Source organism: Muntiacus reevesi, chromosome 1 (genome assembly GCF_963930625.1).
Source record: "Muntiacus reevesi chromosome 1, mMunRee1.1, whole genome shotgun sequence".
NCBI lineage: Eukaryota > Metazoa > Chordata > Mammalia > Artiodactyla > Cervidae > Muntiacus > Muntiacus reevesi.
The window spans coordinates 240,440,596-240,466,963 of NC_089249.1; the positions used below are offsets into that span (position 1 = coordinate 240,440,596).

Genomic DNA, 26,368 nt, shown 5'->3' on the forward strand with positions numbered 1-26,368 from the left:
CAGCAGAGGCCATGCCTGCGCTTACTCGGGAGAACATAAAACATTACTGCGGGCATCTGGTAAATGTCATAGAGTGAGGGAATGAGCCAATTCCAAAATGTACCCTATCAGTCTCTGCCTGGATTCCTCTAGATGATGACACTAGGCTGGACTTGCCTTCCTCAAATGGCCGGGATCAAACTGCCCAGTCCTTGCCTCCCATTGTGTGAACAAGAAACACAGTAATACAAGTTCATGAGTTTTATGATTTTTTTAATGACTTTGTATTATTAGTAGTTTGAAAATAATGTAAAATAAGAGAGGAATAAACCAACTCTAGACTTGGCATCTGAAGACCTCGCTCTGTGTGTGGTCCATTGCAACAGAGCACACTTCCTGGAACTATTTCTCTATCTCAAAGGGGAGCCTCAGAACACCAGCCTGAAATATCACACCAGCGTGATGGGCATGCATGAACCTTGAAAAACGCTCAGTGGACTTAACGGTGGGCCTTTCCAGAGCCAGAGTGTTCTTTTTAAAGCCAGCCTAATCTTGTCTTTGTTTCTCTGGTTTAAAACCCGCCAATAACTTCCACTGCAAACAAAAAAATAAAACCCGAACTCCTCACATGGCCTACCAGACTGCAGGGTCTGGCCTCTGCCCATCTGTTCAGCTTCATCCAGTACAAGACAACCCTCAGCCTGGACACAGGCCATGCTGGTGGACTCATCATGTTCCCCACCCACTCAAGACCTTTGCCTGTGCTGTTCCCCAGCCTGGAATGCCCTTTCCCCGACCCTTCTCCTCTCTCACCTCTGCCCCTCCCAACACTTCATTCTTTTCCTTTGTGACTCAGGTTTTTTTCAAGGAAGCCCTAGAACAGCCCGGTGCAATAGAATGCTCTGTGATGATGAAAATGTTCTGGATCTGCTCTGTTCAGTAGGGTAACCACTAACCACATTTTGCTGTTGAGCATTTGAAATGTTTCTGGAATGACTGAGGGACTGAATTTTAAATTTTAAGTTAAATTAAAATCTAAATAGCCAGGCATGGGGAGTGATTACTGTGAAACAAGAGTAATCCTGATTCCTTCTGTGACATCCCCTGCTGGTTTCTTATATTCTCCCTTCAGTGTGAAAAGTGAAAGTGTTAGTCACTCAATCCAACTCTTTGTGACCCCATAGTCTGTAGCCCACCAGGCTCCTCTGTCGATGGAATTCTCCAAGCAAGAATACTGGAGTGGGTATTCCCTTCTCCAGGGGATCTTCCCAGCCCAGGAATCAAACCTGTGTGTGCCGCACTGCAGCTGGATTCTTTATTGTCTGAACCACCAGGGGGGCCCTTCAGTGCACCTATCACATATTGTCATTTGTATTTAGTTGGGCATTTTTAAAACCCATTCCTTGTTAGACTGTAAGTTCCAGAAGAACAAACGCTTTATCTGCTTTGCCACAGCTGTGTCTGTAGTACCTGGAATGGGATCAGTCGACAGTAAGTACATCAAAAACATTTCTTGATGGATGGGTGAATGAATGAGTGAATGCTTAGTGAAGGCATTGCTTTCATTGGTGCTTAGCCTAATGAAGTGCAATCATGAAAAAGGTCAGCCCCCAGGTCATAAAATTAAAAGCTAAATCCATGCTTATAGGCACCATACATTCCCTGTGTATAAGTAAGCTTGTGTGTACAAAAGTGTAATAATGCATTTGCAAAGCTTTGCATCTGTGCATTCATGTGTGGACATGTTATGACCACGTATCTCCATGTCAGGGAAATGAGGTCACTAAGACACATGAAAGTCACTCAGGGAGGCAGTTTCTAAATCAGTACTTTTTATTTTGAAAGATTTGTCAAACTCTTCACATCGTGGCAAGAGTTTGCATGATTAATAAGAAGCAGCTTTTTCATGAAATGCTTGGAGGTGAACGAGTTCTCAGCCTGTGAGATCCGACCATCCCATTGATTTTTGAAATTTCTTTTGATTAATAGAAAGAAAAAGTGGGGAGGGGAGAAGAGGAGGAACATGCTAGCGACTGAAGGAAAGATCTCTGGTGACAGCCATCCAGATGTGAAAAAAGAAAACAGAACACCCAAAAGAAAACCAATTTGCCACCTGCCCTTTTTCTGTTTTACCACGTTCTGCACCTCGCTCTTGATTTTGGTCTTTCTGGCTGAAACAGCCTCCCTGTCCTGCATCTCCTAAAGGTAGTTTGGAGGGGAGCAGCCCTGCAGGATGTGGTGATCCACCTCTCAGAGGTGTGGGGGATTCCAGAGAACGGATGGGCCGTGGCTCTGAAAAGTCTGAGCAAATTGCCTAATGCAAAAAGAAATGGCACTGCAAAGTGAGAAGGGGAAATGGTGAAGAACTGGGTTTATGTGAGAGTTTATGTACTTCCAGAACACAGCCTCAATTTCCTTCTCTCAGTCACAGCCCCTGACCACAAGATTTGTTATCTGTGGTTCTGGCTGGTAGATTCTGCAGGTCTCTCCCACCACTGATCCTCTAGCCCTAGAAGCATCCTTGCCAACATCACGTGCCTGTTACTTCCCTTTGTTCCATCTTCAGGCCACTTAGGAATGACCCCCTGGCAGCCAATACCCTGAAATAAAGTTAACACAAAGTCTGACTCGGTGAATATTAGTTTCAAGCAGAAAAGTAGAAAATCTGAAGATGCAACGTGTGTTGAAGGCAGACTCGAGCAGATCAAGTGTTCCACCCATGTGCCACCAAAACAATGGGCAGAGCTGCACACGGCAAGAGGAAAATGGGACCATTAGTGGGTGAGCAAGAGGCCGTGATAGCTGAGTTACAGCTAAGAATGTCGTGACTTGGGTTAAAATGTCTATGTTTAGCACCGTTAATGTATTCGTTTAAGTCTATATTAGCACCTTGACCCCAGGCAGAACAACAAACCATCCAAACATTTTAAACATTGGGGAAAACAGGAGGGGGAAGGTCAAAGAGAGAGAATCGGGTTCTTCAGGAGGAGGCGTGGCTTTAGATCACGAGGTCCTTGTCGATGTCCTCTGCAAGGCAAGAAGGAGCAGAATTAGACTTGGGGGCCGGGGTCAGTGAGGAAATGTTTCCCAAGGAGTTGGCAGATCCCACCCGTCCCAGGGGCCGGGGGCCAGGTAACCAGTCCAAGGTCACCCAGGCAGTCTATGACTGAGAATTTCAGTCTCCCCCGTCCCTGGCCAGTCCTTGTGACTTGCACTGCCTAATTACACGTGCTATTTCCTGTAGATGACTGTTCCCAAAGCAGTGCTAGACACAGAGTGAGTACTGAGGCTTCAAAAGGGAGAAAGAGACAGTCGGGTGGATAGAGAAGGACCAGGAAGTCGTCTAAAAGAGTGAGGCCCACCCAGGCAGGGAGAGCAGACAGGGGTTAACCAGGCACAGAGCAGAGATGGACAGGAAGGACAGACATACAGAGAGCAGCGAGGTGGGAGGGAGAGGACAGCGGACACTTTGCTCAAACACTCACTCTCCTTGATGCCGAAGCAGCCGGCCCACTCGTCCAGGGCAATGTACTTGTCGTTGTCCAGGTCACAGGTCTCGAAAAAGCGGGTGGTGCAGTGTTCCATGGGGATAAGGGGGGCGCGCAGTGGGGCCAGCTCGGTGTGAGACAGGTACCTGCAGGGGTGAGGTGGGGAGAGGCTGAGGCTGAGCCAGCCCCACAGCCCTGCTTGGGGGGACAGGGGGAGGGAGCCTGCCCCTTGGGGCTGAAGGAGAGGATGTTCACTGCAGAATGGGAAGCCAGGATCCTGGGTCTGCCCCGGCTCTGCCACTGACCTGCTGTGGTTCTGAGCATACAGCACGGCCCCACTCTGAGCCTCAGTTTCCTCCTCCATCAAAGGGGGAGGAGTTGATCATAACGTCTAAGGGCCCTTCCAGGTCTGAAGTCTGTGGGTTCATGACACAGGTCTCTTGGTGCATTTCATTGTTTCCTGATTGACTAAGAATTGAGGGCACAGAAGCTTAAAATATTCAACATTTTTGCTATTGGTAGCTCAAAATATGGTATGAAACAACAATGCATATTTTCTGCAGACACATTTATACATCTGCAAATACTCAGAAAAGAGGTGAAAAAGAGATGCATCAAACTGAAGAGAGTACTGAAAAAGTTGGGGAGGAGGGGTGGGGTTTCCCTGGCAGCCCAGTGGTTAAGACTCTGCACTTTGACTGCTAAGGGCCTGGTTTGACCCCTGGTCAGGAAACTATGATCCCATAAGATGTGTGGCTGGAAAAAAAAAAGGGAGAGGGCGCCAACTTCTGAGAAGGGAGCGTGGGAAGAGATTGGAATTGGCAGGCAGAGGGTGAGTAGAACTTTATCTTTTATGTGCTGTGTCCCGTGTGAGAGGGAGGCCTTCTGATTTCTCTCCCAATCTCCTCTGTTCCTGTCCTCCCAGCTGGCCTGGACTCCAGAGCACATATAGGATTTTTTTTCCCCTTGTTCCCCAGGCCCTCCATTAGTTCCTCAAAACACTCTTCCCCAAGGACCCCAAGGCCCTCCTATCTGGTCCAACTCGTGGAAGGGATCAGTTGAACTGAAGCTTCTCTGCCTTCTTTGCATATCAGTGAGGAAAGTGAGCCCGAGAGAGGGTCAGGGACTCAGGCAAGGTCACCGGACAGCTCTGGGTCAAGGAGAGGGGCAGGATGATCCTCCGACCCAGCCTGCTTTCCCAGATGCAGGGTCCTTGCAGCCCCATCTGGAAACCTCCCTCCAGGCCCCTTCCTTGCTCAGCCTGAGTCCAGATGTTCCCTGACTCTCCCCTCCCCTTCACGGTATGACTCAGATGGATCCCAGCCACGGAAAGAGCCTGGGAGAGAAGCTACAGGCAGTTTCCCAGCACTCAGGAGACCCCAGCCCCCCAGGATCACCCACAGGGTGGGCTGGATTGGGAGGAAGGGTTGAGCCTCCCAGAGGGGAGCAGCCCTGGGCATCCTGTGTGAGCAGAGAGGCCCTCCTCTTGAGCTGCTCCAGGAGCACACAGCAAGAGAAGGCAGAGGTGAGGGGGGCCTGTCCTACTCAGCTGCAGAAGCATCAGCCACCACCTGCAACTTCCGGGCACCTTCCTTACTTTTTCCTTCCATTGTGAGAAACAGATCACCACCCAGAGGGTGAGCTCCATAGGGGCAAGGGCCTTTGTGTCAGTTCTGACTACAGTTAAATCCCCTGCCTGGAATCATGCTGGACATGTAACAGACACTCAATAAATGTTGGTTCACTGACCAACTCTCAGCTTATTCCACAGGACTTTTACACGGCACTTCCTAACTCATTTCAACACGGGGCAGGAGTGATCAAACCAAGGGCTTGCCATGGAGATGGGATGGGCACTGTGAATGTCTTAAGAACTTCCAGAGCCAGTTTGCCCCACTGGGGCCAGGTCTCAGGGCCTTGCTGCCTCACACAGACCCCGCCACCCCACAGAGTCTGGCGCTCCTTCCCAGCTCCTTCTACCTTGCTGAATGGATACCCAAGGCTGGCACTCACGGGGTTAAGGTGGGGTTTTCAGTTCTGATGGCTTCTGCCTCTTAGGGCAGTGAAGAGGGAGTGACTCATGGCACTAAATCTTCTATATCCTTTCTCCTACACCTATCCTCTCCTGCCTCAGCCCTTAGGCAAACTATGGGCCTCCAGGGCTGGGAGCAGCAGAGACCCCTGAGGAGTTTTCTGACCACATCTAGTGCACCTAGCAGCCCTGACCGGTGACTGTCCACTCCAGGGCCAAGCCAGAGGCAGCTCCCCGCTATGATCCTGAGGGTCTGGGGTCTTACCTGTCAATGGGGTGCTGATCCAGCTGCCCAAACTGCCACTCCAGGGCCAAGCCAGAGGCAGCTCCCCGCTGTGATCCTGAGGGTCTGGGGTCTTACCCGTCAATGGGGTGCTGATCCAGCTGCCCAAACTGCCAGTGCACGGGGAAGATGTACATGTTGTAGTTCTTCTCGAAGTCCCGGGCCAGCAGCTCCACGGGGTGGTCGCCAGCCTCCAGGCGCTTCTCGTTCTCGTGGATCTTCTTCACCTGTGGGAGCAGAGACGCTGTGAGACGAAGGGTCCACGGAGGCTGTCGGGGCCAGTCAAGGTCCCTTCCCCCAACAGGAGGCCAGAGCAGGCAGAGACCAGCCAAAGTCTGGGTTTAGAATGAGGGAAGGGGGACCCCCCAGGTGGTCCAGGGGTTAAGACTGTGCTTCCACTGCAGGGGGCACAGGTTTGATCCCTGTTGGGAACCTAAGATCCCACATGCTGAGCAGTGTGGTGGGGTGGGGGTGGGGTGCAGGGGGGGTGTAGAGACCAAATGAGGGAAGGAAGTGGTTAGGTGAGCACCAGCATTATCTCATCCACAGAAGTGGAGGCCTGGGGCCATCTCAGTCAGAATAACTGGGGAGTGTGTCAAAATGCAGCTTCCTGGGCCTTGCTTCACAGAGACACTGGTTCAGTGGGCCTGAGGTGGGGCCCAGGGAGCTGTATTTTATCAGTACTCCTAGTACTTGATATGTCCCTTAAAGTCCAGAGACTCAGAAGGAAAAAGGAATAGAATTGTTTATGCCCTGTACTTAACATGCAGCTAAACAAAGTGAGCAGGTCCTTTCATTACAGGACTCCTCAGAGCCTTTAAGAGGTGAATGTGCTCTGCCTGCATGCTAAGTCACTTCAGTCATGTCCAACTCTTTTTGACCCCACGGACTATAGCTCGCCAGGCTCCTCTGTCCTGGGATTCTCCAGGCAAGAATACTGGAGTGGGTTGCCATGCCCTCCTCCAGGGGATCTTCCCAACCCAGGGATTGAGCCCATGTCTCTTATGTCTCCTGCATTGGCAGGTGGGTTCTTTACCACTGAGCCACCTGGGAAGCCCCTGAATGTGCTCTGCTGCAGCTGCTGCTAAGTCGCTCAGTCGTGTCCGACTCTCCGCGACCCCATGGACTGCAGCCCACCAGGCTCCTCCATCCATGGGATTCTCCAGGCAGGAGTACTGGAGTGGGGTGCCATTGCCTTCTCCGTGAATGTGCTCTAGGAGCCTTCAAAGGCTGCACGGAGGAGTCTGTGTCCTCGAGCCCGGGACAGAGGCGCTCGTTGGAGCAGGGATGCGGGCTTGCATTTGGGGGCCTAGATCTGGGAACGGGACTGTGGATCTCAGGCAGCCTGGGGCCCGAGGTCAGGGCCAGCTCAGGGCAGAGCAAGCGCCCCGAGACAGCACGAGAAACGGCCCTTACTCGCAGCTTCTGCTTCTCCGTCAGGAGGTTGTTGTCCTCGTCCCTCTCGTACAGCGTGACCAGGACGTTCTTGAGCCAGTCGCGCATGCGCAGGGGGAATTCAGTCAGCTCGGAGTCCAGGCAGGGCGGGATGTCTAGGGTCAACACACGGGGGTGGTCAGCACAGATCTTGACTCTCCCTGCCCCAGGGCCAACGTGTGGTCCAGGTCGCTCTCCCCACCCCTGCCCTTCTCCTGCTGCTGCTTCAGTCTGTGACCTTGGCGCAGGGCTCGGCCTCTCTGGGCCACAGTTTCTTCACACCTTTTGAGCAAAGGAGATTGGCAGAGGTGGGGATGGGGGGAGAATACTCTGCAAATGGACAAGTGCAAAGTCACATCCCCTGTTCCCTTGACCTTGATCTGATCTGGGGAAGGAAATGGTTTGCTCCAGAGACTCCTGCTTTTCTGGGTGTTGGGCCCTGAAAACAGAGGCCAGGACCCACCATGATGATGTTGACCCTGGAGAGATGTTTGAAGCTGGGAGACTGAGGAACAGCATTCACCCATAGGCCCAGCTTAACCAGGCTGGGGGTTCAGGTATGCTTAATTACCAGAACATTCTTAGCGATAGGATTGCATCCTGGTCTTTGGAACTCAAGGTGACAAAATGTCGGTCCTAGAGATTTCATCCAAGTCCACCCTCTTGGAATTATTAGAGATCAGTGTGGAGAGAAGGGGCTTGCTTAAGGCCACGTTATCAGAGCCTCATCCAGCACCAGGGCATGTGGGTGCCAGGGGGCCTAGGGGTCCATCATTCCCCCATCCTTGGACCTATGGAAAGTCCCCTCTGTGGTGAGGACCACGACCTTCTTCACCAGCAGCTGGGGAGTGGAAGAGAACATCTGAGAGGGAAACGCTAGGAGTCGGAGCAAGCGATATGCCCCAGAGAACAGAAGAGCCGCTTGGCACAAGTGTCAGTCTCACTGCCCAAGGATTCCTACCAACGTCCCTCCCCCGCCCTCCTTCTCCAGGCCTGCGCCTTCTCTTTTCACATCCAGGATCCTGTAACTGCAAGAGCGGTGCTGACCACAGGAGAACCTGGTTCCCCTCCTCCACCTTTCTGCACTCTGCATACCTGAGGCAGGTGAGTGGCCCTCCCCGGTGTCATCTGGTGTCAGAACGTACCAGACACACCATGTGGATGTTGTCTTGGAGGGGAGCAGAGGGGGCCTTGCCTGTCTCGGATGACAGGGAGGCAGACACGTAGGAGCAGGAGCCTGGGCCAGCTGAGTCTGCCCCTGGGATCACTCCCCAAAGGCCAGGCAAGCCCTGGCATTCCTGCCCACAACACCTGGCTCCCAGGTTTCTAGAAGCAGGTGCTTAATCTTATGTTTTATGCTGGCAGATGGGAATGTAACAAAGTAAAAAGGCCTAGGATATGACAATGTTGAGTAACAGGGCCTAAGGGGAACTGACAGGATTGCCTTGATTTTAACGCATTCAAGTTCAAGTATTTTTAAAACACTTTTTAGGCCCAGGAAGAACATCATTTTTGCTTCACAACATTGAACCAGGAAAGATTGTGGTTAGACCCATAGAAGAACTTCCTCATCATTACAGAAAAGAAGTGAGCTGTCTCGGATGCTAGTGAGAGGCTCCAGAAATCTGCCCTGATCTTGTGTTTCCTCCACTGCTCAGTCCTTCTTGGAGGGGTCCTGAGTACAGATACCAGCTCTTAAACAATCATCTCATTTTATAATTGGGATCCCTGAAACTCAGACAGGGGAAGAGAGGTGCCCAAGATCACACAGCCCAGGGGTGGCAGAACCAGCATCAATGCCCGTTTGGTGCCTCTTCCCCATATCGGGAGGCTTGGCGGGGCCCGAGGAGAGACTCACATTTGCAAGGTCCGATGTAGTCCAGGTGGAGTTTGTGGCCCTTCTTGGTGCCCTCCAGCGTGCACTTGGTGGCAAAGAAGTGGCAGGAAGAGTCGAAGGTCTTGTTGTCATTGCTACACACCTGTCGGCAAAGCATAGAGTGCCTCACCCTCATTCCCAAAGCCCTTCACCAGTACCGCCATCCGTGCCCATTTCAGAGATGGGAACACTGAGGGCCAGGCAAGGAACGTGATTAACCTGGGGTCCACACAGTGAGTTAAGGGTGGGGCCCAGGCAAGGCGCCACTCTTTAGGCTCCTAAGTCAATGTTCAGCCAAGCTGAGAGCTGCTGCTGGTCTCTGAGTAGCAGAACGATGGAGTCAGGGCTGAGATATGGGAAAGCAAACCTGGGAAATACAGAAAAGATGAATTGAAGGCGAGGATGAGGGAAAGGTAGAGTATGCAGAAAAGAGTTAATACAACAGGCCTGGGATTGTTGTTCTTAGAAAGGCCTTCTTGTGATGTTGGCCCTTGGCTGGTGTCTGGGAGCGAGGCTGGTGAACAGTTGCTTGCACTGTTAGAAAACTGATGTCTACAAATGATGCAAGTGTCTCAATTTGCCTGGGTTGCTCATACAAACAGTATGGTTCATGCTGAACATCTCTTTTCCTGCTTGCAGTCTGGAATTTGGGTATATGCTAGGCATGGGATGCCTACATGGCCAGGCTTCAACTAAACACTGGGTGCTGAGTCTGTAATGGGCTTCGTTGGGCAGATGCCTTGCTTGCATGAGGTTGCAGCTCATCTTTGTAGCTGGGGAAAAAAATCCTTCATGGCAGGGGGAGAATAAGCAAGACTGTGCATGGATCCCTCCACACTCAGCCGGTATCCAATTCCCTTTTCAGCCAGCTACGTATCCTTAACTATTAGCAGTGAGTGCAAATATGTGGTGAGTTATATTGGTCCTTCTTGTGACTCTCTGCACATGAGGATGGCAGAGCAGAGTTGCTATGGGCTGAACAAGGGCAACGGCAGTAAGTAGTTGTGTCAGGAGGAGAGAAGCCTTGTCTTGAAAACCCTGCACATACTTACTGCATACATATCACTGCAGAGGGAGAACTGATGGGCACTGGTGACCAGTGTGATAGGGGGTGATGGGGTGAGGAGCAGGGAAGAGCTGACGAAGGTGCTAAAATTTGGACCTCAAAGGGTATGTTGTACTGGGGAGAGGTTGAAGGTGAGCTGGAGGTTGTGGGAATGATGCTGGAACTCAGTTTGTGGCCCTGAGCTAGGTGACCACTAGCACAATGGTTGATATGCATGAGTGCTCAATAAATATTTACTTGGATGGATGGATGGACAGATGAGTCCTATTGGAGACTGAATGGACAGCTTTGAAAGTTTTTTTAAATAGTACATATTGAATACTTACTAAGTACCAGGCATTATCTGACAAACCCCTGCAATAGCTCTATGAGATCAAGTCTATTTCTGTTCCATCTTTAGAGGTGAGAAAACTTGGAGAGGATCAGGAACATAGCTAAGATCTCACACTATCAAGAGGTAGAAATGAAGGTTGATATCATCCTTTGCTGTGACCCAGAACCCACGTGTTTGGACCTGATGCTTTGCCAAGATTCTCCCATGTGAGGAAGTCCCTCCTGTGTGTTCCCTTCTGAGTCTCAGTAGGGCTGGAAGCTGGTGGTGCTGAGTTAATTCCTGCAGTTGCTGGAGAGTCCAGTGACAGTCACTCTCCAGTGACTGGGGGAGAGTCCCAGACAGAGACCCCCTCTGGCTGGGTCTCTTGCTGTGACTAGACCTAGCGAGGGGACTTCTGAGCCTGGAGCTGCCCTTTGGGACCCCCAGGCCGGCAGTGTTCTGGGCAGACGCTCTGAGGGCTGCAGCCCTCACCCCCCACCTTGTCCCTCGGGCCTCACCTTCTCAAACTCGCCGATGGGGGCAGGGCAGCTGGTGGGGTCCTGGCACACACACATGGGGGTGTTGTTCTCGTCCACTTCACACACCTTGCCGTGTTTGCAGTGGTGGTTCTGGCAGGGGTCTGGCAGAGCACAAGGGCGACGTGATTAGCCTCATCCGGGCTAGCACGTCCATCCTGACCCAACCCACACGGATCCCTGGACAGAAGTCCTCAGGTCTGGCCCCCACTCGACCTTCGGGCAGCCCTGCACCCTCCCTTCTGTTCTGCTGAAATCAGAGCAGTTGGCTCAGTCTGGGGAACTAGAGATTTGGTCTGAGGTCAGGGCCAGGCGCACCCACGGGGGCTGGGGATTCAGTCTGGGACCCGGGAGCACCGGATGCCATATTGCTCCCCCGAGGGTTGAAGCAACCACTGTGTTTTTGGCTGTTCATGGATCAGTGACAGCAAAGTATTTCAGAATTCTAGAATAGACTTTCTAGAATGACTTGGAAGGCCAGCTGTTGTCACGGAGCCAGGGAGCTGTGCAGCCCAGCAAAACACACCTGAGTGTCTGCAGCGGAAAAGGGAACAGAGCCCCAGGACCACACCAAACAATAGAGTCTGCCTGTGTCTCGTAAACACCGGATAAGGGACGGGGAGGGGAAGGAACAGAACTCAATAGACGCCCCTCTGATCCAGTGGATACTGAGGCTCTGAGGGTGAGAGCTCATCTAGCCTTTCCTCCCGGTCCTTGACTGGGGTGTCGCAGTCTTCCTTTGTTGGATGCCTGCCCTGCCAGGTCCTGGGCAAGGGCGCCTCTACTTTTATCTCATAGTCCCTCGACAACCCTAGGTTGGGGGTCTACTGTCTTCACCCTTCTGCATGTAAGACATGAGCAAGCTGGGCTCAGAGAACGTTTGAGGGCTGTCAGAGGGCATCGCACAAAGTTTGGAGGCAGACCTTGGTTGGTCCACCCCCAGAGTCCGGGCTGTTAGCCCCTGGGGTACGGTGAGTCTCCATCCTGTGGGTTAGGGATCTGGACTGTGGGTGGGAGCCAGAAGCCCAGGTCCTGGTTCTCACAAGCCGTATAGGAGTTGTGTCAGGCTTCCAGACCTTATTTCCTCATGGCCATTTGACAATTAAATAAGCTTATAAGTGTGAAAGCGTCTGGGGCCATCATGTGACCGGACGGGACTGGGGATCTCAGTGGGAACCTGAAACCCAACTCTGGAACTAGATTAAAGTGCTGCAAGGGGACAAGGCCACTTCCAGCTTAAGACTTCCCTTCCTAGCACTCACAGCCTGGCTATAAATAGATCTTTCCAAATTCCAGAGAACACTCCCAACCTTTCAGTCAAGGCAGTTTGTCCTTCACAGCCCCTCCCACAGGGAGGACCCCCCCTACCCTGCGTTTCCTGGGGAAGGAACCTCACATAGGCTGGGCCCACGCCCAAGGCCCAGGCGGCAGAGGGCTAAGGCCTGTGTAACAAGACAAGGAGAAAGGACCTACTCTCAGCCACCACCTCTTCCTCGGTTTCCTCGGCACCCTCATCGAATTCTCCTACTTCCACCTGGACGGGGTTGGCTCCCACGGGTACCTGGGGTGGAGGGAGAAGAGTGAGTCAAACGCCCCACCCCACCCCACCCCCGGACCTGGAGGAAAGGGGCAAAGGCTGGAGGGGACTTGCCCAAAGCCTTGGGTACCCACAGGGGATGGGGAGAGACATGCTGGAATGGGTGCTGGGTTCAGATCCCAGGAGGCACACGTGCCAGGTCCAGGATCGAGACTGAATCTACGGACCCGCTCTTCCTCAAGGGCCCAGAACGCTATGGAGATGCCCTAGAGGTCAGCAGGGGTGTCAGGGCAAGAGCGGGTGCCAAGCTCTCTCCCCTTCCAGCCGCACCAGGGTACTCTCCCTTTCATCAGTTGACATTTGGGGAGACTGTGGGTGACCATCTGAGAAAAAATGTCACACAGTTTAAAAAGTAAAAAACAAATTCAGAATCATAGCTCCCACCCATGAGGTTCCAGGGAGAGTTGGGGGAACACTCGGGAGTGTGTCATCATTGGGGGATCCACAGGATTTACATCTGTGCTGTGTGTGCACGTGGGAAGGGGAACAATGGCCTGTTCCGGCAGCCCCTGTCTGGATTCCCCAGGGGGAGCGGATGTTGGCAGAGAGGAGCCTGGGGCCCCCACCACCTACCTCGGCCACCTCGGCCACGGTTTCTTCCACCACCTCTGTCTCATCAGGCAAGGCTTCCTGTTGCTGTTGGGAGGTGAAAATGGTGTTCAGAGAGGTTGGGGCCCGGGCCAGCTTCCCACCACTAACATGCCTTAGCCTGGACCACTGAAGCTGGGGAGCTAGGAGAGAAGCTTGTGGGAGATGCCTGCCATAGGTGGGCAATTCAGGCACAGGAGAAGTCAAACATGCAGGCCCTGTGGGCCGCAGGAGCACCTTCCTTTGTATAGTTACATCTGGAGTGTCTATCAAAACTCCAAAAGTATTTCTGCAGCTTAGACTCCCATAATGATGGGAGACCAACTGGTCTGATGCAGACCAACTCCCTTCAGATGGGAAAACGGAGACCCATAGGGGATGAACCCTGAATTTTAACAGATGTCAGTATCTTCCCCACAGGTGTGATACTATCATCATCATTATTTGGCAATTCCTTCTTGGAGTCAACTTGTAGTTAGAAGAAGCAAGATAGCACATGACTTTGAGGTACCTGGCTGGCTGGGGCTTCTTCTACCATCACCCCATCAGCAACCCCTTCTCTTCATATAACAAAGAGCTCACTTCCTTCTAAAACAATCCTAGTCCCTTTCTGGGGAAGCTCTGATAGCTGAACAAGTACATCTTCACATTACATGGAAATCTCTCTTCCCCAGAATCTCCTCCCAATGATCCTCATTCAGTTTTTATTTTGAGCTTATTAGTTTAAGGGAAAAAAATCTTAAAAAAAAAAAAGACCACTCAAGATGGGGAAGTGCTTGTCCCCTCTGAACATTCAGGGCTGGTAGATTCAATGCCCCTGAGCTATTGGTGGGAGGTAAGACCAAAAAGATGTGACTTTCAGGTACTCACAGGGGCTGCCAAGGCCGTCCCGGCCAGGCAAAGGAGAAAGAGGATCCAGGCCCTCATGATGCTAGGAACCCTGTGGGGAGAAAAGAGATGAAGAATTCAGTGAGGGCTAGGTTTCTTGATGGAGAGTTCCTCCTGACACTGAATTCCTGTGGTATGCAAGATAGTTTTAGATGGTACATGGTAAACAATAGTGAAAGACAGGGAGAAAGTTGCTTCTACTTGCTTCTCTTTTAATCCTGATGGTATGAGAAAGTCTCAGTTTGGTGCTAACAAGTCTTTAACATCTAACACTCATCTCTTGCCCTTTTGAACAGAGGGCAGGCCTCTGGCTCAGAGCTTCCGCAGGAAACGACATCCAGCTGGAATTCAGTACAGTTGTTCTGACTCCTTTGTGTCTAGTTTAACAGTTTCCTTCTATTTATGACAGAAGTACACAGGTTTTTCCATTTACGGTAGGGATCTTGTCTCTTTCCTCAGTACATTTATTTAAATTTTTAAACAGTGATTGGACACAGACAACTGGTTAATTAAAGTCTGGGCAATGCTGAACTGGATCTTGTTCAAGGGCCCTTCAATCCCTGATGTTCTAGGATTCTTTTCTTCCTATACCCCAGACTCTTCCTCCTCTCCCCTCTTTCCCCTGACCTCCTTCTCCCTACCCGTCCTTAATAAGAGAATTTAATAGGCAGCAACCCCTTGCCAATTTGAGACAATGAGACCTACATTCTAAAACAAAGAACAATAGTTTTCGAGTGTGGTCAGTGGAAACTTAAGGCCATACTTTCCTCCATTCTGCCCAGGAGGGATGGTACTTCTCTGGATTCTGTGTGGAAACTACCCAAATGCTTGCATATGTTTAGTGTTGCCTTCTGTTTCCCCTTCACAGCTAAAAGATGTTAACTGAGATCTAGAACATTCTCTAGAAAATTCTCCCACCCTGGTCACTGCTAAAACCTTCCTCTAGACGCTGAGCTCTCGACTCTAACAATCTCATGACTGGAGGGCATCTTGGAGCAGAATCTCTATGATTTGCTGACAAAATGCCGTCCCTAACCAAGGAACGGTGGTGGAGATGTTTTGTTTCTTGTTCTAACTCAATGAACTTCCATTTCCAAATGGCTTTAGAAAGTCCTTGCTTCTACTGTTCAGCTTGCCTCCCTTCAAGCTTCTCCTGGTCTACTGTGGTCATCCATCTGCGGCCACACAGAGCAAGCATGCTCCCCTGCACCTAAGCAGCTTTTAGTCAATGTGGACAGTGGCCATGTCTTCCCTCGTTTGTCCCTGGTTCCTTCCAAGATTTCTCAACTGACCAAGCACCTTGGTGGGAGGTACCCTGGCATCATGGAAGAAACGCTTAGCTTGGAGCTAAATTCCAAGGATTCTGGTTCTATCTCAACATTAACTTGGTATATTGGTTCAATCCTTCATCCTCCCTGGACCTTGGTTTCCCTCTTCTATTACTTGAGAGGGTTAGACTAGCTGAGCTTTGAGGTGGTAGCCTGAGCCCTTGAGATGCCCTGTAACTGTCCTAAGCACATACGAGATACTGGTCTTGGCACACATCATCCCCTCCATTATCCCCATCTTCACTTAAATTATGGTATTTGGGTAGTAGAAACAGGCAGCAGAAGGGAAGACTTCAAAATGGTCCTCTCTTGGGGCTGAAATAGACACTAAACCTCAGTATTCTATGGCATGTATACGAAGTAAAACCAACAGAAATTTAAAGAAATCCACCTGGGAGCTTGGTTTTGATTCGTGGTGTCCCCAACTCTCGCATCTGAATGCAGTCTTCCCTTCCCAGGTTTTGGAAATGTTCCTCTCCCCCTCCCCTGCACACACAGTCCTATGCTTGTCTTCCCCGCTCCACTTCTCTCAAGCCTAGAGGTGGAAAAATCTCCTTTCTTGCTTCCCCGCTTGGAGACAGAAGCAAAACAATGCTTACATGTGGCTTTGGATGAAAGGAACAGGAGAGAAAGCATGAATGAAAGGCTTGTCTGAGACCATTAGAAGTTGAAGGGTCAGGGACTCACAGCAGGAATTAAAAAAGGCAGCTTGTCTGCACTCCAATGACAGACAAGTCCCACAGTTAGAGAAGCAGCCCAGCTAAGGCTGGAAAGGCAGTAAGCTTCAGGTTGCAGAGCCAGGAAGACTGGCGTCTCCAGGGTTTGTGTCCTTCATCTGAGCAGAGGAACTGCTCCTCCTCTGTGACCAGGGAAAGATTTGTGGGTCGGCTCTTCTGTCTGTCCTACCTCACCAGCCGTGCTTTCCCAGTGGAACACTGACTCTTTCTGCAAACGCCATCCTTGGTGCTGCAGCCAGAAGGGAAAAGTCTTTCTAGATCTCACGGTGCATTAAAATTTCTAAACGCCTCCCACACTGGCACCATGGCATGGGAGGGCTGTGAGTCCCGCTATTCCGATGAGGGGTCTGAGGTGGAGAGGGAGGAAGTCGGACAACATTCAGGCCCCTTTCAAGCTGACAAAATTCCTCCTCATGGACTTGGCTTGGGCCTCATAGAGTTTTTCTTTGAGACTGGGGTGGGGATCGGGGAGAAAAGTGGGAAGTAAGTGTTAAGAAAAGGACACACAGTCTTGGAGGAGGAGTTGTTTTCCTAATTTGGGGTTTTGCCCAGTTTTCTCTCACCATTCCCAACATCCCCTCCATCCAGATTGTTTGATGGTAGGGAAGGGCAGCATTGGATGGTTCTCGAATGTATGACCATACTCCCTGCATACCTCTCTGAGGTTCTCTAAACCACCACTGGTCAAAGAGGCCAGGTGCCCGTCCTGCAAAGGTCAGGGGTGCATCAGTAACCCGAGCAGAGTCAGACACGGGGCCAAACCCCAGCATCCAGAAATGATCAGCTGTGCACACATCCTTTGCCAATCAAACCTAGGTCTGGCATGCCTGACCTGGTGAAAGTATAAACACCTTTGTATAGATGAGCAGTATTAAATAAAAACTCTGTATCTCTTTAGTTTGTAATGATGCCTGTGTTTATCCTTTTAAGAATGTTTTCATAATCCGGCATCCCCTTGGGGGCTGAAGGCATGTCTTTCTACCTTATAGTACAGAAGAGAGGCTGAGGCCCAGAGGGGAAAAAACCTGCCCAGAGCCCCAGGGAGCGGGTGGCAGGGCTGAATGAAGACCAAGGCTGCCCCCCTCCGCCTCTGGCCTGCCCTCTGCCTCACGTGCTGTTTCCCTTGGCGGCAGTTCCTCCGCTAGGTGATCACCTGAAGGGGGTCCGGTTGGGCTATGAACTGGCCCAAGGTACCCTGGAGGAAATGAGACTGGGAGGGTGTCAGGGATGGGGGGGTGGGGAGCAGGAGGTGTGTTTCCCTTGGCCCAGTGGTCGTCAGATGCAGACTTTGCTCACTCCCACCCCGCCACTGATCCTGCCTCCTGTTCCGAACATCCAGTCCTTTCCTTTTGCCTTTATTTGCTCTGGAGACAGCTGAAAACCCGTCCCTGGTTGCCAGTGGGACCCGAAGCTGAGGTCACCTCTCCTCCCTTAGAAAGACTCCGGGGATGGAAAAGTACAGCCGCCCCCCCCACCCCACCCAAGTTCATCTCCTGAAACATAAAGGGCCTCCTGTGGGCTCTCTCTGGACACTGAAAAGTTGCTGAAGGACAGAACTAGGGAAAAATTTTGGAATCATTAAATTTTAGACTGTGGATCTTGGAATCATAGACCACTAAGGACATGAAGCACAGAATCTGAGTTACAGTCATCAAATCTGATTTGAGTAGAAGAGTTTATGAAGCAATGCAGTCTAATAGAACTTTCTAAGATGATGAAAATATTCTATATCGGCGTTGTGTAATGTGGTGGCTAGTGGCCACCAGTGGTTATTGAACACTTGAAATGTTGCTAGCGCAAATGAAGGGCTGAAGTTTTCATTGTATTTCATTTTAATTAATTTAAATTCTAAGTAACCATATGTGGCTAGTGGCTACCATATTAACACAGAGCTTGCTTAGTCCCTCAGTCATGCCCAACTCTTTGCGACCCTGTGGACTATATAGCCCGCCAGGCTCCTCTGTCCATGGGATTCTCCAGGCAAGAATACTGGAGTAGGTTCTTTCCCTTCTTCAGGGGATCTTCCAAACTCAGGGATTGAATTCAGGTCTCCTTTATTGCCAATTGATTCTTTACTATCTGAGCCACCAGGGAAGCCCGTATTAGACAGAGTGGTTATCAACTTTTATAGAGGCATTTTGGCAGCCCCTGGTAAGCCCAGGGGCTCTGGAGACAGAATATACAGGTTCAAATCCTGGTTCTGCCATATAGCAGTTGTGTGACTTTCAGAAAGTGGTTTTCCCTCTCTGGGCCTCAGTTTATCTCTCCATCTTTAAAATGAAAATAACACATTTACCTTGAAAGAATCATGGGTGATTACAAGAGATAAGCATCAGAAGAGTATCTAAAAAAACAAAGATCCCAGGATCTCCATTCCCCTTGAAAATCCAGGACAAGAATCCCAGCTCTTTGTCCATGGCCCAGGGAGAACAGGTGCTGGACTGGAACAAAGGAGGCATTACTCCTTTTGGTCTCGGGCACCAGCCCAGCCTCCACAGGGCACAGTGATGAAGCCAGACCCCAGGCTGCCCTCTCAGTTGGGCTGCTGACGCAAACCAGGCATCTTGCTTCCACCATTTGGCTTACCAACAAGGGTTCCCAAAACACATGTTCCTGGTAAACAAGCCCAAAGAGAGGAAAACAAGTCTAGAGGCTAATAAAGGAACTCGTGAGTGAGCCAGGCCCACCAGAATGCCAGGACTCAGAAGGAGGGCTGAGATGGTCCAGAGAGGTGCCGAGGTGGCCAGTGTGAGCACGTGGGCACTCACACCCCAGGGAGCACACACAGCCACTCAGAAGTGACGTGGAAGTCCGGAGCCCTGGGATTGAGTCTTGATAGTGTTGCTCCCAGCTCACCCTTCAAATTAGAATAGGCTTCTCTACTCCTTGGACTTCACCTAGTGCCACTCATCTGCACAGTGCAGAGGTTGTTTTAGATCAGTGGTGTTCAGAGTGATACAAGCCAGGGAGCCCTTTCTCTCAGTGAAGTCTTCTGCAGAAGTCAAAGTCTGAAACAACTAAGAGCCGTTCACCTTTGTGGTACATATGAATGTACTATTATCTATTCAATGAATCAGCTTAAAAACAAACAAACAAACAAAAAAAAAACAAAGCAGTGTTGAGATGGGGGCTGGCGCTGGGACACTCCTTGAGACGCCTCGGAGAACCTCTAATTTCTTTTATGAGAGAGTTTGAAGACCCTGAGGCCATAGTCCCAAAGGTTCCTTTCAGCCCTGACATTCCAAGTCAGCTGAGTCAGAAGCCTATCAGAGGACCACCTTTCACAACTTGGCCCTTGACTCCCTGCTTCCGCTTCTAACAATTCTTGCTGGAAGGGAAGAAGCTAAAAGAAACATTTAGGGCAGCGGTCCCCAACCTTTTTGGCACCAGGGACAAGTTTCATGGAAGACAATTTTTCCACAGACCAGGGCGGAGTGAAGGGTGTGATTAAAGCACATTCTATTCATTGTGCATATTATTGCTATCATTACATCAACTCCACTTCAGATCATCAGGCATTAAGTCCTGGAAGTTGGGGACCCCTGTTTTAGGGTGCTCAAGCATAGGTTTGAAGATGTTCAGAGGCAACTCAGAAATAGCCCCAGAGCATGAGACTGGTATCAGTCTGACAGAGGTTCCATAAACACATCTAAGATGCCACGTTTCGCTGTGGTTAGAAGCCCCAGGGTGGAGCTTCAGGCTCTCCCCGTTGGCTCCCCCTAGGGGCCACTGATGCATCTGGGTGACCACAAATGGAAGGGATGAGAAATAACATCAAAGTGTCCAGGCTGTCACATCCTAAAGATAGCAAGCAAATCCATGGCACATGTGGCTCCACCTGCCCCTCCGGTGTATGTGGCAGACATTACTAATCAACCATATGACCTTTCCCCCTAAAGTCCAGAGTGGCATTCAAATTCTGGACACAGTTCTTTTGGCAGCTGCTACCAATGGATTGGTGGTGTCATGCCAAACAACACCTCTTTGCCATGCTTCTGATTTTAGAGATAGGAAGACTGAGGATCAGAGAGGGAAAATAATTCACTTGAGGTCATACATGGCAAGCTGGTATCTGGGTTGAACTTCCAGATATTCAGAAATATCAAGATGTTTGGGGAATTGTTTATTTTTTTATTTGATTAGTCTAGGATCCTATGGCCATGACTAACACATAAGGGCCCAGAAAGATCCCCAGATGAAATGGATTAAATACCACATTTCTGAAAGAACCCAGTTATAGCGAGAGTTGGTATCTCCATTCCTACTTTGCCTACAGACATCAAGGTCTATAACTTGACAAGTGAGAGCAGAGTTAATGTCCTGTCTAGACATCTCCTGGATAAGAAGGAGGCTGTTTTTCTAAATAATTCTGTCAAGTCACTGGTTGCAGTCACCACTTAGCCACCTCCTGTTGCCCTAATGACATAGCCATGTGGGCTGCATCAGGCCATGGCAAGCCAGCAAAGGAGGAAGAGAGGTAGCTCTTATCAATTTTTATCCATGGGGCTTGTTGACTACAGGGAGGAGTGTCAGGAGAGTACCAAACTGCTCAAAGGAAACCAACAAAAGAAGCCAAAATGAACATCTGGATGTTTCCAGATGTCTGAAAATTTGGCTCAGGCATCAGTTTGCAGTGTGACTTTGAGTTATTCTCCCTTTCTGAGTCTCAATTTCTGTCTATAATATACAACAGGTGCTCAGATGGTAAAGAATCTGCCTGCAGCAGGAGACCGGGGTTCAGTTTCTGGGTTGGGAAGATCCCCTGGAGAAGGAAATGGCAACCCAGTCCAGTACTCTTGCTGGGAGAATCGGATGGAGAGAGGAGCCTGGTGGGCTACATACAGTCCATGGGGTTGCAAAGAGTCAAACATGACTGAGCAACTAACACTCAGGTGTCTATCTCCCTGCCATGACCTGAAGTTAGGTCTGGTTGTGCATGTCTGTGTGTGGCTACAAATGATGATTGTGTATTTGCATAAGTGACCAATGACCTTGAGGACCACTGTGTGAAGCGTTGTATGTGACGATGCATATTGGTCTTGACTCAGCATCTGTTGGTTTCAGCCCATATAGGTGAGGGTCAGAGTTTGCATAAGCATCGGATGGACATCCAAGACTTGTCTGTGAGTCAAGGTATTGCTCAGAGAGAGCCATGAGTGCATGACCCCCTGTGTCTGCTCATGTATTGAAACATTTATTTTCAGTTGTGCCAGTGGGTGCCTGTCGGTGAAATCAATGTTTATATACTTGGCATCCTTGTGGGTTTGTGTCTGTCCCGGTTTATCTCTGCACACATAGCTACCTGTCTAAATAACGTCAAAAATCAAATATTTTCCTGTTTACCTCACATCCTCAAGCTCTTTCCTTTCCTTCATCATCCTTTTCTATTTATAGCTTATTTTTTAGCACAGAAAACTGCTCTTGTGAATAGCAAACCCTAGCCACGCAGTTGGTTGACAAGTCTCTACAGATGGATAAAGATTTTAGCAGGACTATTATGCAATCCAATTTCCCCTAACCCCTCCTCTCTTGTTTCCTTTTCAACTAGGGGGCCAGGAACTGTTAAAAAGGTGGCCTGACTGTTCTTTCTAATGAAAGCAGCACCTGGCAGTTAGGTTCACAGGACTTCAGAGCTGAAAGGGCACCTGGAGACCCTAGGTTAGAGTCTCCATTTAACAGACTGGGAAACTGAGTCTGGAGAGGGGAAATGTCTCTCCAAATGTCACTGTGAGTTAGGATCCACCTCTGCCTTTGCCCTGCACACTGGAGGGTGCAACACTCTTGGGAAATATGAAGGTGCCCAAATCAAAAGAATTTGGACAATATTTATTTTGCTTAAATGTGCCTGTTGGCACTTTTAGTAAAGGGAAGTTATATCCAAACCCTAAAATGATGAAGCTGCTGGACAAAAATGCAGGGAATGATGTCACCAATTCTTCGGATGCCATCAATTCATCCATTCTAAAAACCCGTCTCTTTAGGTGAGAGGGCCACAGTGTAGCAAGCGCTTCTCTGTGTATCATCCCCGTTTGTCCACACAGTATCCCTTTGAGGTGGTGGTGTTATCACTTTTTGAACCAAGGAGGACCTGGTTCTCCTTGAACCTGGGGCTCAGAAAGGAGAAGCCATTAGTTCAAGGTCAACTGGCACCTTTGAGTAGAGGTGGTTTTAAAACTCGGATCTTCAAGTAGCCTATCCCAGGAAACAGGAAGCGTCTTACAGCCCCACAGCTGCCCTAGGGTCCGGGGAGATTGGAGATTGGGAGGGCAGGACCTAGAATTTGCCCTCTTGGGATGGAGTGCAGTGGGGGACATTCAGACCTACAGAGCCTGATATTCTAAGAGTTTCTCGTGTCCCCTCCCAGCCAGCAGGCAGAGACCCTGAAAAAAAGGTTACCGTGGCAACTCGCATTCCTCCTAGAGTGAGTCATAGCAAAGAAGAGCCTTTTGGTGGGTGGGACTTGGAGAAAGTTTCAAAAGTTGATTCCTTCCCCAGGCACCCTCCCTTCCCTCCCCCTCCCTCCCTCAACTCCAGCTCCCGGCTTTGTCGATGTGGCAGCTGATGGCTGTAAGTTAACTCTCTCTTTCCCCCAACCACTCCCATTTCAAAGCTTTTCCTCCTCCTGCAAATACACCTTGGCTTCCAGTCCCCACCATCTCCATCTCCCACGTCATGCCCTCTGGCTACCTGGAGGGGCAGGCATCATTTGAGGATATTTTTAAGACTGAAGGCTGTGAACACCCTCTTGGATATTGCCGCGAACTTTGTTTCTCTCTGTCTCTCTCTCTCCTCTCTCTCACACACACACAACTGTATATACAATTTTAAGGGGCTTGCAATCTCCATGAAACCTAGCCAAAAGCTAGGTTTAAGGAGAATTCTGCTTTAAGAGACCTTCATTGGAAAGTTCAGAGGACATCGGGCACCCCAAAGACCATTGAGTCCATTCCTCTTACTTTACAGACAGGGAGACCAAGTCCAGGGGAGACATTTACCTAAGATCACATGTAAAACGTATGTCTTCAGTCTGCCCCCCTACTTCTGATGTGCTTCTCATCCTGCTGTCAGCACTTGGGGTGCACAGAAATTCAACCACAAAGAAAACCCTTTCTCTATGTGTTCTGCATAGAATGGCATTTTCTGGAGGAAAATGTGTGCCCCTCTGTTCCTTTTTGGGTGGACTGGGCTTCCTGGAAGACATGCCTTCCCCAAGGCCCCCCTTTTCCCTTGGTGCCCTTAGGGACTCAGGAAGCCCACTCATCAACCAGCCAGTGGAGCCACAGGTAGGAAGGGGTTTACCTGAAGAAGACCTAACAGCAGCCTAGTGCAGAGTTTGGACTTCTCATGGCAAAGGTGTGAGGAAGCTACCCTGAATCCCACTCCATCTTGTCTTCCCCCCCACTCTGCAGCACACCACGGCCACACCCAGTCTCCCATCGGACCCTGTGCCTCTCTGGACCCTACCCGATATCAGGAGTCTTCAAATATAGACACACAGAGGTCTCCTGCTGCTGAGTTTCCTGTGTTTACACCCTGGGGAGCCCGGGATGAGAACAATGCCTAACCCAAGACTGATTGTCTGACAGTGCTATTTCAGGCTGAATGGCACCGGAACCGTGTGTGTGTGTGTGTGTGTGTGTGTGTGTGTGTGTGTGTGTGTTGGAGGGGGGTGGAGGTTGAGAGGGGAGAAATTCCAGGGCAACAGGAGCCTTTACAGAGGTGCTGATGAAAGGTGAAGACCCCCTCTTATCCCTCCAAAGATCAGCTTATCACTCACGCCAAGTTTCCCTTTGGGAAAACAGAGTGCAAGAACCAAATCTAGAAAGTTTCTCCTCCTGGAATGGGAAGCAGGCAGACTCTGGTGGCCCATCCCTCTTGCAGCTATGCGCAGATCATATTCCCAGGAAAGGAAGAAGTGGCCCCCATTTGTAAAGGCAGCCTCTGAAACCCATGAGACAGGCGCAGAGAGAGACAGAGAGACAATACTCTCTCAGAGACAGCAGGATTACTTTCTGCAAACCCAGAAGGGAGACCACAGGATCTCAGTTTCACCTGAGAAGTTAACAGGCAGCAAGTCCGTGTCCCCTGCCCTTCGGGAGAGCAAGGATGGAGTCCCCGCGCCCGGAGACCTCCCAACACAGCTTCTTTCCCTTGTACACAAAGTGAGGAGCGGGCCAGGGTGCAGGGGGTGCAGGCCTAGAGGAGGGACAGTCAGGGCAGGGGTCGGACATACCTCAGTGGCGGGCGGGCAGGCAGCAGGCGAGCTCCGGGCAGTCTGAAGGTCTGCAGGAATGTGAGGGGCTTAGAGCCTGGCAACAGGAAGCCACTCAGAGCTCTGGGCTGGGTCTGTCTCCCCCTCCACCCCGCGGTCCCTCCTCCTCCTGTGTCTCCTCCTTCCCTTTCCCTCCCCTCCCCTTCTCCCCACAGCCAAAGCTGTCTCCGTCTTCCAAGGCCTTCCTCCTCTCCTCTCGGAGGGCTGCCCTGACCCGCCTCCCGACCCCGCCCGCCACGTGGGTTCTGGAGCTCTTGCCTAGACAGACTGACTGAGCAGAGCGCTGGGACTGCAAAGGCCAGCAGGAATCACCTAGAACAGCCCTCTCCTTGTTCAGAGGGGAACTGAGGCCTGGAGGGGGCAAGGGATCACCCACCCAGGGTTCCCAAGGGGAATATCCAGGCCCAAGAGTCTGGAGTGTCTGACTGGTGATCTTTACAAGACTCCCTAGCATCAAGCAGTGCTGAGGAGGGCAGAGCCCTGTGAGGGGGTTGTATCTGTGGCAAAGGCAAGGCCGGGACTTGCCTCTGTACAGACTGAAGAAGCTGCCATTGATGGCGTCATCACTGATGGCTTGGGATACTGTCTAAAAATAACTGCTCAAACTCTTAGCTGGGCCACCGATAGACACAGAAGGGGTTGGCCATCTAGCTGGGGGAATCTGTGTCATCAGTATAGAATAGATAAGGTGATTACTGATATGGATTATGATCACAGAGCTAACAATGACCAAGGTTTACTTGGGACTTAGAATTTTCTCGGCAAACCCTTGACATAGATACTGTTACTATGCTGGTTTTACTAAATAGGAAACAGAGGCGCTAAGAGGCTGTTACTTGCCCAAGATACTCCTAGAAGTGGGGTAGGCAGGTGGATTCTACATTCAGTCCGGGTCACTTCTTTTTTAAATTAGGTATTTATTTTTGGCTGCCCTGGGTCTTTGTTGCTGCATGTGGACTTTCTCTGGTTGGCGATGAGTGAGGCATACTCATCATTGTGGTGTGTTGGCTTCTCACTGCGATGGCTTCTCTGGCTGTGGAGCGCAGGATCCAAGGTGCATGGGCTCAGTAGTTGTGACACATAGGTTTAGCTGTTCCGCGGCATGTAGGACCTTCCCAGACGAGGGATTGAACCTGTGTCCTCTGCATTAACAAGCAGATTAGCCTCTGGACTACCAGGAAGTCCCAACCTGGTTCACTTTGATGTGTATGAACTCCTTGGTGCAACAGGTCTTAGTTGAATATTTATGAGAATATCAATGAGTGTATAAATATTTATGAGTGCACAGCTAGCATCTGGAGAAGTATAAGAATCAATATCTGGTCCTTGTCCTCAAGGTGCTTGGATCTTGCTGAGAGGGCATGCCTTAGGCATCCACCCACTCACATGAGTGGTTCAGATTCTGAGGTTTACCCCCAGGAGTTTAGAGTGGCAGGGTTTCTGAGTCAGAGCAGGCAGAGAAGGCTTCCTGTAATAGGTAGCTCTCAAAGCATGAATTGGGTTTGAATAACATGAAAAGGGAGAAGGCAGAGAACATTCTCATGAACTTCTGCACAATATGGCCTCTGCCTTCTTTGCCACCCTCTCCTCCTTTTTTTTTTCACTGTATTCTACCCACACTGGCTTCCATTCAGTTCCTCAATGGCTGAAACTTTATTACCAGCCCAGAGGCTTTGCACTTGCTCTTACCTCTATCGGGAACTTTCTCCCATCTGATTTTCTCATGCCTGGAGTTTTTTCACCCTTCAGATCTCTGTTCTAATGTTGTCTCCTAATGGAGGCTCTCACAAGCTTAGTTCAGCACCTCACGCGGCTTTGTTCCCTTTCTGGCACTGGTCATGACCAGGAGTGGTTCGTCACCTGAGCTCCACAGACACCGCGTGGCAACAGGCACTTCATGGGTCTAATTCGCTGCAGTGCTCCAAGGGGCTGGAGCAGCGGGCAGCACAAA

The 26,368-nt window shown here is 50.4% G+C and overlaps 1 protein-coding gene across 1 annotated transcript; it reads right to left on the reverse strand.

Moving 5' to 3' along the window:
- Window positions 1-1,794: 1,794 nt before the first annotated feature.
- On the reverse strand, window positions 1,795-24,517 carry SPARC (secreted protein acidic and cysteine rich). The gene is made up of 10 exons (XM_065918956.1): window positions 24,379-24,517; window positions 14,063-14,132; window positions 13,178-13,240; window positions 12,481-12,568; window positions 10,990-11,111; window positions 9,075-9,195; window positions 7,199-7,332; window positions 5,861-6,009; window positions 3,465-3,613; window positions 1,795-3,006 (listed from the first exon to the last, which is right to left on the reverse strand). The coding sequence occupies exons 2-10, from the start codon at window positions 14,117-14,119 to the stop codon at window positions 2,978-2,980; spliced, it is 912 nt and encodes a 303-aa protein (XP_065775028.1). The 5' UTR covers window positions 14,120-14,132; window positions 24,379-24,517; the 3' UTR covers window positions 1,795-2,977.
- Window positions 24,518-26,368: the final 1,851 nt, after the last annotated feature.